Source organism: Rhagoletis pomonella, unplaced genomic scaffold, assembly GCF_013731165.1.
Source record: "Rhagoletis pomonella isolate Grant_MI unplaced genomic scaffold, Rhpom_1.0 Rhpom_scaffold_00003, whole genome shotgun sequence".
NCBI classification, from domain to species: Eukaryota; Metazoa; Arthropoda; class Insecta; order Diptera; family Tephritidae; genus Rhagoletis; species Rhagoletis pomonella.
Window position 1 is genome coordinate 85,604,970 of NW_023458557.1, and position 14,366 is coordinate 85,619,335.

Below are 14,366 nucleotides of genomic sequence, written 5' to 3' on the forward strand. Positions count from 1 at the left end.
TAGAGAAATGAACCAGAAAATTATATCAATAGTTTAGGTTTGAAAAAACTGATCGAAACACAATGGAATTTTCGAAACACTTTTTCATCTCTTTATATTACATACAGAAATGAACGAGAAAACTTTATAGATATTTTATGTTAAAAAAAACGTTTATGGAAACGCAACGGAATTTTCGAAACACCCTTCTATTTCTTTACATCGAGATCTATCTAATGCAGAAATTAACCGGAAAACATTTTCGTGGGGTTTTTTACTGTGGAAATGAAACGGAAATTTCGAAAGAGCATTCGTTGACTTGAATTACTAAAAAAAATAGAATGAAACACAATGGCATTTTCGAAACATCTTCTGATTTTCTAACATTTGCATACATAGGTCTATATAATGAAGAAACTAACCAGAAGAACTTGTGTATTTATAAATACTTTATGTTTGAAAAAACTGATGGAAACGCAATCGAACTTTCGCAACACCTTTTGATTACTTTACATTGAGGTCTATCTAGTACAGATATTAACCAGAACGCTTTTTCGTTGGCCTTCTCACTGTTCCAGTGAAACGGAATTTTCGAAACAACACACTTTTCTATTTAGGTTATACAAATTTTTAGGGTTGAGAAGAAAACTAATGGTAACGCAATGGAATTTTCAAAATACCTTTTGATTTATTTAAATTGAGGTCTATTTAATACACAAGTTAACCAAAACACTACATAAGTATTTTTTGTTTGAAAAAAAAATTGTGATGGAAACGCAACGGAATTTTCGAAACACCTGCCGATTTCCTTACACTAAGGTCAATCTAACATAAAAATTAACTAGAAAACTGGATAAACATTTTATGTTGAGAAAACACTGATGAAAACGCAATGGAATTTTCGAAACACCTTTTGATTTCTTTATATTAAGTTTTATGAAGTACAGAAATTAACCACATAGCCTACTCGTGGGCTCCTTTGCTATTGAAACGAAACGGAATTTTCGAAACAGTACACTTTCTTACAAGATAACGATTTCAAAGTCGCAATAATAAAGATGTTTCTGCTTTTACGAACTTAAGCTTCAGCTTAGTTAATAAAAGTTATGAAAATCAAAAACCCACAAAAATATCTAGTACCATTTTAGACTATTTCAAGCTAGAGAAACTGAGTTCGTATCAAGTTTATATTAAAAAAAAAATGAAATGACCTGTAATTTGTCAACTCATTTGATATTTTGCCCTGGATATATAGTATAAGCTACTAATATGTCAACCAAGGCTTTGCAAAAAAAAGTGTATAACCACGACATTATCATTAGCAGCCCCATTTTATTGTCATCGAAATTGCTACTTGCCTATATGCTACTTTTTCTTCATACATCACAAAACTACTCATATAAATGTGCTACAATTTATCTCACTTTATTCATGGCACACAGTAATCCCCTTTCCCGTACTACTTCCGAAAATGGCTGGCCTATATTTAGGCGTTAGACACAAGAAAATGTTTACAGACAGTAAGTTTTTTTTTGGTGGTGTGCATGTAAGCATGAAAGCTTCCTTGTAAGCTTAAGAACATGGAATGCTTGAGCGACTAAAGGTCAAAGTGGCAGCATCAATAAATTTAAATAACAAACTCTACTACTGCTTCTACTACATATTTACAACCAGTACTACTGCGCTACTGCACTGCTAGCACTGAAATAACGATAAATAAGTGTAGAACTAACGTATTTTTCTTATTTTCTTTTCGGAGCAATAACACAATTTTTACAATGACCTCAACGAAAAATAACTGTTGTTGCATAAAGCAGGGCTGCTGCCTGCTGGCGAATTTCGTGTTAATTTTATTTTATTACTTTTCATTTAGTTGCACTAGAGTCCTAAATTCAGAAGGAGCTGTGAAAGAGATACTCGTAACTGCAGGAGGAGTCGGAAAGATTAAAAGCAGGCGAAAATGAAAATTTGTGGAAAAGGGTGGATAATTTTTACACCACACTACACATAAACAATTATATATGTATGTATGTATGTATGTGAGCAATCCTTGCATTTCTAGCACTCAAACTTTAGGGTTGTTTTTTTGCGCACCACTTGACTTTTCGACATTTGTTGGGATTTTCTCTAGCCCAAAATTACTAACGCCTACATATGTAAGTAGTATTTTATTAATGTTGCCACTATTACAGGCGCTCCAACTACTACATGCGTATATAACTAATGTTTGCGCACCAGAAATATATGATAAAATAAATCAGCATATTTCGTTTTAAGCATATTTCTACAAACACAAAAACAGCACAAACTGCTGGGTAATAGTCACAAGTTGAGATTACCATTTGTTATGGCCGCTGAATGAGCGCAGCTTACACGCCTTAGTGTAGGCTAGTAATACGCTTTGCTTCTGATAAAGCAATAAACTTTATTGTGCCAAGATTCCGGAGAGAATTTGTAATAAAAATACATACATATGTACGTGTGTTACAAGTACTACTAGATGGGGTAAGTTTTTGATGACGAGATGATGATAGGGGTGAAAGAGTAGTCATTAATGAAAACAAATCATTTGACACATTCCCATAGCTTAGTTGCATAATGATGGCAAAAACAAGGATTAGAAATTAGTGCAAATGCAGGGAGCATAAAATCATATGAATTAAGATACAAAATTAAAGTTTGGTTGTCAGCAAGTTTTATTTATCGTTACATTTTGGAGCCAAATGGCTAAAAAATATAGTGTTTCGAAAATTCCATATCGTCCCCATGTCACCAAATTAACATCCGCTGCAATACTACACACAAAAAAAAAATATCTACGCCTTATATTCTATTTGGTTTCCGCCCATGTAAATTAAGTTCAAGGAAGGTTCATTCCGGTACCAAAGTGCAACAAATATTTAGTGTTTCGAAAATTCCATATCATTCCCAAGTCACTAAATTAACATCGGCTACAATACTACACACAAATACAGTGAGGCAACACAAACAAGAGTTATTCTCCGTTCCTTATACTCCATTTCGTTTCTGTCCATGTAAACTGAGTTCAAAGATGGTATTTTTTATTATGCGGCTCCAAAACCTATTTGTTTTAATGTGTGCTCATATTTTGAGTAAATTTTAAGCACAATGGGTATTTCTTTTTTGATTTGAGGAGCTACTTCGCATTTCCACATATGGCCATTTGTGCCATTTAAAAAATCCATGCGCAAACAAACTTAATGACACAATTTCTTGACGTAATGTCAAATGTATTTTTTAATGCCTAAATTTGTCATTAAAATTTGTGTTATTTGCGGCCTAGGACCCCTTTCTCATGCAGATCTTAAAATTTATCTGCACTTTAAACACAAATTTTGTTCTGAAAAAAAAGTTAAATGCTTCGCATATGCCATTCATTTCGACCACTATTTGTTTGTAATTTTATATACAAAAAAATAAATTACAAAAATGGTTGATAAGACCTTGAAATTCTAGAAGTGGAATAAGAAAACACATTTCAAATATTCCATTTTGTTCCGACTTCGAATAAAAAATTTAGCACGACGATAAATACGCTTAATTTCACTTAAAAATGCTAAATATATGCAACGTTTCGAATATTCCATTTTGTTCCAATAGAGATTTCGGTTTTTTCCGCATTAATTGTATTGCAAAATACGTATTGCGACTAATATTACATCTTTTAAACAACTCACGCATAAAAGTCGGCAACTTATTTTTAAAAGTTTATGCGCAAAAATGCTCTGTTTTGCACTTAGCCATTAGCCATTATCGATAATGCTCGAACAAAAAAAAAAGAGCATTGATAAGTAATCAGACAGTAATCAGCGAAAAAACTTTCCATTTTTAATATACCGTTCCAGAACTTTCGATTCGCGAATTTATTGCTAAATGTAATATAATTTTACAACCAGCAAATTCCACTTAAAACCCAACCAACATATTTCGCTTCATCAAGCTTACTTTCCTCCTCTTAACTGCAAATTCAATTTAAAATCATTGCCTGCCATCAGGTGCTGCACAAAGCTCATTCACTAACTTTTGTTTACATAAGCTCATTTAAGCTGCCGCTATGCTTGAACTCGCAATATTACAGTTAGATAAAAATGGCACTAAAAATTGCACACGCCCACGCACACCGACGTGAATGGAAAACTGCAAACTGCAACTACTTTAATTGTAAATTTTTTGAGTTCTCTTTCTGCACCCCCTGCACACTGCACTACTGTCATAAGCTCCACTAAAACTGTTTAAGTAGCATGCATGTGGTATGCGCTCACGTACCTACACACCAAACCAATGGCTATAGTTGTGCGCGCGTTGTTCTCGTTGCAGCAGATAGCGTTGGTGGCATTATACAAAACTTTTTCTATATGTTAATTATGGCTTTGGAAAATTTGTGTTTTATGCGAATAAATTTGGATTAGAGTATGAGTAAGTACGCATACGCTTGCTTTCGTCTATGTAGAGTATAGGAAAACTTTGCGCACGAAATTAGAATTTTCGCAAGTTCCTCGGTTAATAATCGAAAAGGTGCATGGGAAGATTAAGCGAAAAACGCCTATGAAGTTCTAGGCAACGAATAGTTTTACTCATATTATTAATAGTCTTACACAAGTTTGTTTGCAATTAAATTTGCCCAAATATCGTAGCAACTGGAGGCTAAAATAATGTATGTATGTATGTATATGAGCGTAGTAAGCATTAACTCGGTAGATAGTAATTAATTACAAGATTCTTCTCATATTTGTTTTGGATAAGCCAAATGCTAATAAAATGCTGTGTTCGTGTGGTAGTGGGAATTCTTACTTTGCTTAATTTCTGTAGGAAGCAAAATTAGAAATGAGTTTTTTTATAGTTGATTAGCGTAAATTTGGTAAGAAATTGCGTAAAGTTTGTAACTGTAGTGATTTTGAAGAAAAGTGGAAAGCGCCTAAAAATCGACCAGCCTGCGGTTTGATTCAGCATACCCTTTTGATCAGTTAATTAAATGAAATAAATAAGACGCTCGCTGTGGGTAAGCACGTGGGGTAAGCTCAGCTACTGCTGACTTTTCGTTATAAAATTATGCGGCTTAATTAAGAGCACGAATGCCTCTTAGCATTAATTAAGCCCTTGACAGTTTCAAATATTTTGAAAATTTTAATATTTTTCGCTGAATCAATATGAAAAGTATATTTTATTTTCGTTATTTCGAGTTATAAATATGTATTATACTGGCATCTAAACGTTTTCTTACAAAAAGAAAACAATGGAACATTATTGAATATTCGAAACATTTTAAATTTTTCCTCTCTCATGCCTCATACAGCCTTAGAACTGTTTATAAATCTGTTTTAGGCCCCTCATGTGTTGGAACGATATGGAATTTTTGGAACATTACTTTTCTTAAATAATTTGTTACAATAGATTAAGTAGCAAACCGTTTTTGTTTGAAAATGGCATAAGAAACGCAATGGAATTTTCGAGAAACTTCTGATCTAATGTAGAAAGTAGGTAATAAGAAAACCCTTTTAACTCAGATAACGAACAAGATAACGAATTCGTAATACGCAATAATGAAAATTTTTTCATTTTTACAAATATGTAATTTCCTTTAGGTTGTCTAATAAATTTCTATTAAAATAAAAGATTTGCATATTTTATCCAGACAAATTCCTTAAGATCTATTTACTGGGATAAGAGTAGAACTGGTTGTCATATCTGCAAATATACAGCCAATAATACACACTTTTAAAAAAAGGAAACAGCGAAGGCGAGGTTAATTTTCGGGAAAAAATCGAATTAATATCAGTTCTGCAAAATTCATAGACAGGAACCTGTTTAATTTTGTTTATATTACAAAATAATTGTTAAAGAAAAATATTACTTTTTAAATAAGTGAACCTTTGTGAGAGATGTAGCTGGTTATTTGTAGTTATTAACTCCGCGTTGCTGAAGTGGGAACATTGAATTAGTTTAAATTAAAAATTTGCGAAAGCTTTCTCTAAAATGTACATATGTATGTAGAAAAACAGCAAGTTTAAATCAATTCTAAATACCTGAATCTAAATCGCTGAATTTATTGAATAACATTAATTTTGCGTGAGGAAAGAAATGAAATTGACGAAACGCATACATAAAATGTTACGTATGAATTACTGAAATGTTTCCAAACAGCTGTGCAGATTATAAAACATGGCAGTATCGCTGAACTAATTACTTTTATACAAGGAACGAAATGAAATTTGGGGAACACATTAAGAATGTCTAAAATTAAGCTTTTGGCGAGTGCATAGTGACTACACAAAACTGAGGAAACAAAATGGAATTTGTGGAACATGCGAAAAATTCGCAAAACGACATTTCAATTGCTTAAAAAAAAAACTAAAGTTAAAAATAATAAATGAATGCTTTTTATTTGGGTACACGATTGCGCAATGGGAAAATATATGTGTACATATACTATGTATATTTTTTGTATACCGGCCACACCGACTGTTAACTTTACCAGTGATAAATTTCAACAAATATGAAATTTGTAAATCTCGCAAATAAATCGCAATTACTTAAAATCAAACATCGTCGTCGCTCAAGCCTTGTCTAAGCAAGTGCTTACTATCACTTTATGTACAAACAATGTAGTGATTGCATCAAGCCAGTCTCATACGTATGTACATAGGTAGCAGCAAGCTAAGCTGTTAGCATGAATACATATGTTCATAGCAGCCATACAAACAATTTTGTTACACCAACCCAGATCTTGAAGTTTATGCAACATTAAGTAGCGTTCACTGCTAACGATTTTCACATGTTTTCAAGTTTACTAAGCTGAGCTAAGCGGACACCTTACAACTTTAAGCATATGTGCTTACGTACATACATATGTATGTATGTATATATTTTTCTATGCATACGCTTAGGGACGTTTTGTTTATATGCTCATACATATTAACACACGCACACAGTATATGCATGAATGCATGTGCACCATTGTATGCATACATATAGGCGCTTTTGCTTGTTTTTTGGTTAGTGTGTTGAAAAATATGTGAAATATAAACAATTATCATGGGAATTGGCTGCAACAGACTTTCATCTTCGTCATTCTCTTTTCCATACTTTCTTCACTCACAGCTTGTTTGACGCTTTACGAGATTTTCCATTAAATCTCATTTTTAGGCAACAATGAAACAACAACAAAGACAATACCCCAAATGGCTTGAATAAATTCGCAGCCGGCACGTACATACATACATATGTATGTAAGAGTAAGAAAGTGACGATGGCAGACGAGTTGTGCGAAGAAAACTTTAAGGTCCCAACACAACAAAGAAACGATTTTCTTGGGATTTTACACTCCCACATAATTGTTATAGTTTTTATTGGAGCGCTTATGTTCATGTGTGTGTGTGTGTGTGTGTGTGTGTGCGCGCGCGAATGGCTTTTATTGCCTCCTTGTGCAATGTCTTACTTCATCAAGCATTCCAGCCTTTTTTGTGGCTCTACATTCGCCGCCTGCTTTTATTGCCTATGTGCAGCAGCAGCTAGATGTGTGTGCGCGTGTGTGTGTGCCACTCAAGGGAACATCATAATATAAAGTGCTAAAATGCTACGCCATCGCATACTTTTAGGCAGTTAAACCGCAAGCAGAGTGCAAGAAAAAATTTGTTTACTCGACAAAAATTCGGTCTACGCCGACTTTATTTTAGTTGGGGCAACGTTGAAAGAAAATAGGCGCGCGTCGACGAAAAAAAAAAAAAAATAAACAAAAGTGTTGCATAACTCTAGGCTAAATCGCTCGCATAAGTAAACTTTGTTTTCATATACTTTTATTTTTGTTGTTGTTATAATGTTTGCTGCGGTTATGCGCTCTTGTTTTCCGCTTAATAAAAGTCGACAAATATGAAGTGTAAAAAGTGGCGTGTGTGTGGTGGAGTGTATGGCTAAGGCCAGGCAAAGCAACGAAAAAAACAAACACAAAACAGAAATGGTTGAACCCACAAATGGTAAAACAAATGCGCCCAAAAGTATGCTAAATAGCTGTGAAACTGCGAAGTAACTGCGAAAGTGGATTTTTTTCTTGTTTTGCTTAAATTTTCGTTTTTTTGTTGTTGTTGTCTTGCGTTAGCTTTACTTGAACTTTTGTTCAGAAAATATGTTTCGCGTTACGGAATTTTTTCATGGCAACTTGTTTGCACATATTTTGCTGACTTTTGCATTTGTTGGCGGCTGCTGCTTCTTATTTAACCAATTTCTTTTGCGGTGAAAGTTTTTTCAAAGCAAAAAAAAAAACAGTGGCGTTTGTGTGTTTGAAAACAAAATTTTCGCTGATTTTTGCTTCTTGGTGAACCTGATTTGCGAGTTTTTCATTTGTGTGATGATATTTTTGTTGGTTGAGAAAGAGCTTTTAATGCAACTAATTGGGCGTTTTAATTGACCTTGGTTTGAAATGTGTATAGCTACTATAGAGTTAATAAAAGCCCATTTTTTTATTTTAATTTTATTTTTTTTAATTTTATTTAAACGAAAAAAGGGTTGCTAGACGATTTTAAAAGGCATTTATTTATCAAAGAAAGACTTGAAATCGTTTTAGCTGACGTAAGGTAAATGGTAATCATCAAAAGTAACCTTCACGCTAATTAGTAGTAAAAAGTAGACGACGCGTGCAAGCGTGAATATGAATGCAAAGTTGTAAAGTAAATTAAAAAAAAAATAAAAATTGCTGAGATCACTTTCTTTATTAAACACCTAGGATATCCCTGACAAATTTAAAGGACCCTGCATGACAGTAAAACTCAAAACTTAACATTTTTTTTTAAGTGATTAGTGCGTTTCAGAATACGTATAATAAAGCCTTTGGGCGGATATTGTGAAAGGTTGGACTATACCTTGAAAATTACTGTTTTCTCACGGCCCCCTGGCACGAAGCTAGGAGTAGAGTAAGACTCTTTAATAACTTAAAAATTATCTTGGGTTATCAGGTCTCTAAAAGGCTTCGGGTTCCTACCGACTCGGACAGACCACAGCACGCCGGTTTCTGGGTCCGAATGGATCTTTTACCACCCCCTTCCAGCGTGGGCAGACTGAGAAGGGTGCAATATCTGGAATCGAGGACCTGTAAAATTATTTACAGATGGATCGAAGCTGAATGGGAAGGTGGGTGGAGGTGTCTTCTGCGAAGAACTCTCCATTAACCTGAAATTTAGGTTACCGGATCACTGCAGTATTTACCAGGCTGTGGTGGCCGCAATAAAAGAAGCTTCGGGTTGGTTGCTCTCTACTGTAACATCTGTTAATATTTACCATATTTATTCTGACAGTCAAGCAGCCATCAGGGCGCTTGTCTCCCTGACGGTGCGTTCGAAAAGGGTGAGCAAGAAAAAAATGAAAGCTGGATGCGACAAGCCTAACCTGAAAAGCACCATTAAAAACGCCCCAATGCATATTTGACTTCCACTTGTTTTTCCATATTTTTAACCGACTTCTAAAAAAAAGGAGAAGGAATATTTTTAATCTTTTTTTTTATGTATGCTACCGCATAACTTTGGACTACGCCAACCGATTTCTACCTCAGAGGTGGTCCCATTCTAATTTGGTTCAGATCCGATCATTGGATCTTTAAGAAATTAACAGTACTCTGGTTTTGTTTCTTGCTTAAAAATTACTTGTTCTAATAAAATTATAAGGGAACACCCAAAATATTGGCATAATCGGTTTATTTTAACGCATACCTCTCATACAAACCTAACCTCAAAAACGCCTTAAAAATGCCATAAAACGCACACCAATGAATATCTGATCTCAAAATTTCGACCCTATCTTTGAAATAATATTATAAGCAACACCCAGAATATTGGCATAATCGGTCCATTTTGAAGCATACCTGCCATACAAACCTAACCTCGAAAAAACTTTAAAATCGCTCTTTAGGCTCATTGATAAAATGAGTATTTACAAGAAGTTTGCAGATAATTTCAGCTGGAATAGATTAGAAATTAATCCTAATTAGTATAGGAATAATTAGTGCAACAAAGATCCAGGGCCGGATTTACTTTAAATGCTGCCCTGTGCCCGCAATTTCATTTTTAAACTACTTATCGTGATATTTATATCCAAAGGAAACAGTTTTTTATTTGAAAATAGCAAAAATGTGGTGTACTATTTTGAACTTAAATTTGTTTGCTCCGAATCCGACAACCCCGCATTGCACCCACATTTTGAATTTAAAAAATCTGACATCGCCATCCCCTTATATACAAGTTTTACAAGTTTTTGGTGAAAAGGAAAAAATTAAAAAATTGACAATTTTTTTCAATAGATATTTTTATGCAGATTTTTCAAGCTTTAACTGTTTTGTCATCTGAGGGATTTTTTTCATTTTTGGAGCTATTTATTTTCAAATCGGTCCAGCTCAACTAAATCTTAATATTTTCCAAAATATTTTGGTGGACTTCTTCAAATATAATAAATTTTGTAAAATCGGAATCGGGGGAAAACCGCAACTTTATTTATTTTTTTTTTTTGATGATACAGTCGAATGTAACGGGTGATTTTTTTGAGGTTAGGATTTTCATGCATTAGTATTTGACAGATCACGTGGGATTTCAGACATGGTGTCAAAGAGAAAGATGCTCAGTATGCTTTGACATTTCATCATGAATAGACTTACTAACGAGCAACGCTTGCAAATCATTGAATTTTATTACCAAAATCAGTGTTCGGTTCGAAATGTGTTTCGCGCTTTACGTCCGATTTATGGTCTACATAATCGACCAAGTGAGCAAACAATTAATGCGATTGTGACCAAGTTTCGCACTCAGTTTACTTTATTGGACATTGAACCAACCACACGAATGCGTACAGTGCGTACAGAAGAGAATATTGCGTCTGTTTCTGAGAGTGTTGCTGAAGACCGTGAAATGTCGATTCGTCGCCGTTCGCAGCAATTGGGTTTGTGTTATTCGACCACATGGAAGATTTTACGCAAAGATCTTGGTGTAAAACCGTATAAAATACAGCTCGTGCAAGAACTGAAGCCGAACGATCTGCCACAACGTCGAATTTTCAGTGAATGGGCCCTAGAAAAGTTGGCAGAAAATCCGCTTTTTTATCGACAAATTTTGTTCAGCGATGAGGCTCATTTCTGGTTGAATGGCTTCGTAAATAAGCAAAATTGCCGCATTTGGAGTGAAGAGCAACCAGAAGCCGTTCAAGAACTGCCCATGCATCCCGAAAAATGCACTGTTTGGTGTGGTTTGTACGCTGGTGGAATCATTGGACCGTATTTTTTTCAAAGATGCTGTTGGACGCAACGTTACGGTGAATGGCGATCGCTATCGTTCGATGCTAACAAACTTTTTGTTGCCAAAAATGGAAGAACTGAACTTGGTTGACATGTGGTTTCAACAAGATGGCGCTACATGCCACACAGCTCGCGATTCTATGGCCATTTTGAGGGAAAACTTCGGAGAACAATTCATCTCAAGAAATGGACCGGTAAGTTGGCCACCAAGATCATGCGATTTGACGCCTTTAGACTATTTTTTGTGGGGCTACGTCAAGTCTAAAGTCTACAGAAATAAGCCAGCAACTATTCCAGCTTTGGAAGACAACATTTCCGAAGAAATTCGGGCTATTCCGGCCGAAATGCTCGAAAAAGTTGCCCAAAATTGGACTTTCCGAATGGACCACCTAAGACGCAGCCGCGGTCAACATTTAAATGAAATTATCTTCAAAAAGTAAATGTCATGGACCAATCTAACGTTTCAAATAAAGAACCGATGAGATTTTGCAAATTTTATGCGTTTTTTTTAAAAAAAAAGTTATCAAGCTCTTAAAAAATCACCCGTTATAAGTGTTCAGACCCGTGGCTTTAAATGCTTAGTTTTCAGATCAGAAATTTTATTTGCTGAACTTTTATTTGTGAAACTGAACCACTTAAAGTGTTTAGTATAAATATTAAGTATAGATAACCAGTCGATCTGATCATCACAAATATACACCGTGGGCCTTAATAACTGACGCACCTTTTTAAAGCTTTGCTGTACTAAACCAAATATAATTTTCTTCGTTCATGGCCTATTGTGCGGAGCAACCAACCGGCTAAAAAAAAAAGAGTTTATTTTAATTTTTTATAACTCTGCGGGGTGGCAGCAGGAAAATTAAAAATAGTTGATGTTTTATGTATTTCTAAACCACCGTGTTGTTTATGCAGTTTTTAGTATTAACTGCAGCCAACAGATCAAGCAAATTTACACATCGAATAATTGGCGTTTGCTCGGTAGACTCCACTCATATATGAACACACATATAGCAAAGAGAAAGTTTGTTAAGTAAAAATAATAATAATAAAAACATTGCATGGTTTATGTAAAATCTCAAAAACTCTGCTACTCTTTGGCTTAACGTCTTGGTGAAAATCCTGAATTTATTGCAAAAATTATATTCTATAATACATGATTTAACAGCATACCTCGCAATTTTTTAAAAATACCATTACATATTTCTGCATAAAAATGGCTTATAGGCTACATACAACATATGCACATACCTACAAACGTAAGCCTTTGTCAGCAATACTTACTTACTTATTTTTCTACCCTACAATAACCTTACGAAATTCAATTAAAATCACTTGTTCATGCAAATAATAATGCAATTAAGTAAGTACCTTGTGAAAAGATTACAAAAAGTACTATATGAATTTACATATATATATATATATATATATATGTATATATATACGCTTTACCTACATATATGTACACATAAATAAATAAGATATATATGCATGTACGTACATATGTGCATACAAATAATTAATACGAAAAAGTCAAATTGTAATTGTACTCACGGACTGCATCAACACCAATTGTTGCTGGATTCCAGGTCAGCAATACCAACAGCAACAATGATGTGGCTATGCTGGATGTAGCAATGGCGCTGGTAAGCTTTCTCACGGTATTGGCTATTGTGGCTGTGGCTGTGGCTGTGGCACTGACTGTAACTGTAGCTGTAGCTGTGGCTAGAAGTGTGCTGGTGGTGGCTGTATGTGTGGGGGGCGTGATTGCAACAAGATTGTTGGCTGCTGGCAATGCTGCTGCTATTTGCAGCCCCATATTATTGGATTTTTAAGTTAAGCTGATGTGTGGGAGGCGATAACAGCAGCGATAACAACAACAACAACAACAAAATTAAATAACAACAATAATATGGCAATTGGAAGCTGTATATGGACAGGCAGGTAGGCAAGCAGGTGTTGTTCGTTTGAAATTTCCTTTTGGCTTTTTTTTTTTGTTATACTTTTTTCGATCGTTTGCGAAGCGCAAAACTTATTAGCGCTACTTTTGTTGTTTGAACTTTTTAAAGCTTTTAAGCTACCGCCAGCCAACTTGACTTACACGCTGGATAGTCTGCTTTCAGGCGGCATTGATATTGCGTTTCAAATGTGCTTTCTATTAAGCCTTGCTGGCGTTTCTTGTGTTCGTTGCAAAAGCTTGGAGTGAACACTACCAGCGCTTTGTTTGAGCTTTTCTTTGTTGTCAATTCTCAGTTGCCTGCATTGATCGTGTGCTTATCTTAATTGCCGCTCTGCAGATTTGTGTAGCTTTAGAGCTTTTTTGTACTTTTCTCAACGCGTTCAAAATTTTTAACTGACAATTTCATGATTTTGTGTGTTCTCTGTTTGCTTTGCGCGAAAAAGCTTAGAGCTTTCGAGCGCGTTGTCTTTGGTTCAATTTGTGTTTTCTTTGCAATTAGCTTTTTTGGCGAACGTTATTCTTGAATCTCACGCAATTTCTGCTTTTTTCTTAAATCTTAAGAAAGTCGCTTAAAATTTGTTTTAACCATCAAATTCGTACTTCGCCTGTGTAGCGCTACTTATGCGCTGTTCGCATCTAAAGAACTAAATTCGCTCAATACTGCTTTCTAGCGCACTTATAAATTGACTTGCTGTCGTTCAGTTCTTGCTGAGCTTTCTTTTGTTCAGCCAAAGCTTTTTTCAACTGCTTCTGCTCAGTGCTTCCTTGTTCATATTTAATTCAGGTTTCTTTTTATAATTTTACATACTAAAATTTTCCACTTAATTGCTTCGTCTGCTTACTCAGCGTCTCGCTGTTCACGCTTATCTTCAGCTGCACTTGTCAATTTCGCTTGTCTTTGTTATATAACCAAGTTTCAACTCTTCTATTTAACTTGTCATTTTTTAATCTATCTTCGTTCACTTCCGGGAATACTATTCTCTTACGCTCCTTTTCTTCTCTTCTGCCTTACGCTCGTTTCATATGTCAAGTAGCTACTAGAATGCGGGCTACAATGACACATCAATAATTTGACAGTTGACATTTGCCAGTATTTGACAGTTGTATTTACCGTTACAATTTACCATCGTTAGCATCAGCATT

At 34.8% G+C, this 14,366-nt stretch overlaps 1 protein-coding gene across 1 annotated transcript in view; it reads right to left on the bottom strand.

The window, feature by feature from the left end:
- The window catches only part of LOC118735705 (tyrosine-protein phosphatase Lar), a gene marked incomplete at its 3' end in the record, with an annotated part of 988,245 nt that overhangs the window by 592,142 nt on the left and 381,737 nt on the right, over positions 1–14,366 (bottom strand). The window contains 1 exon segment of the mRNA XM_036465626.1: positions 12,818–14,272. Coding sequence (XP_036321519.1) covers positions 12,818–13,082 — 265 coding nt within the window. The 5' untranslated portion in view covers positions 13,083–14,272.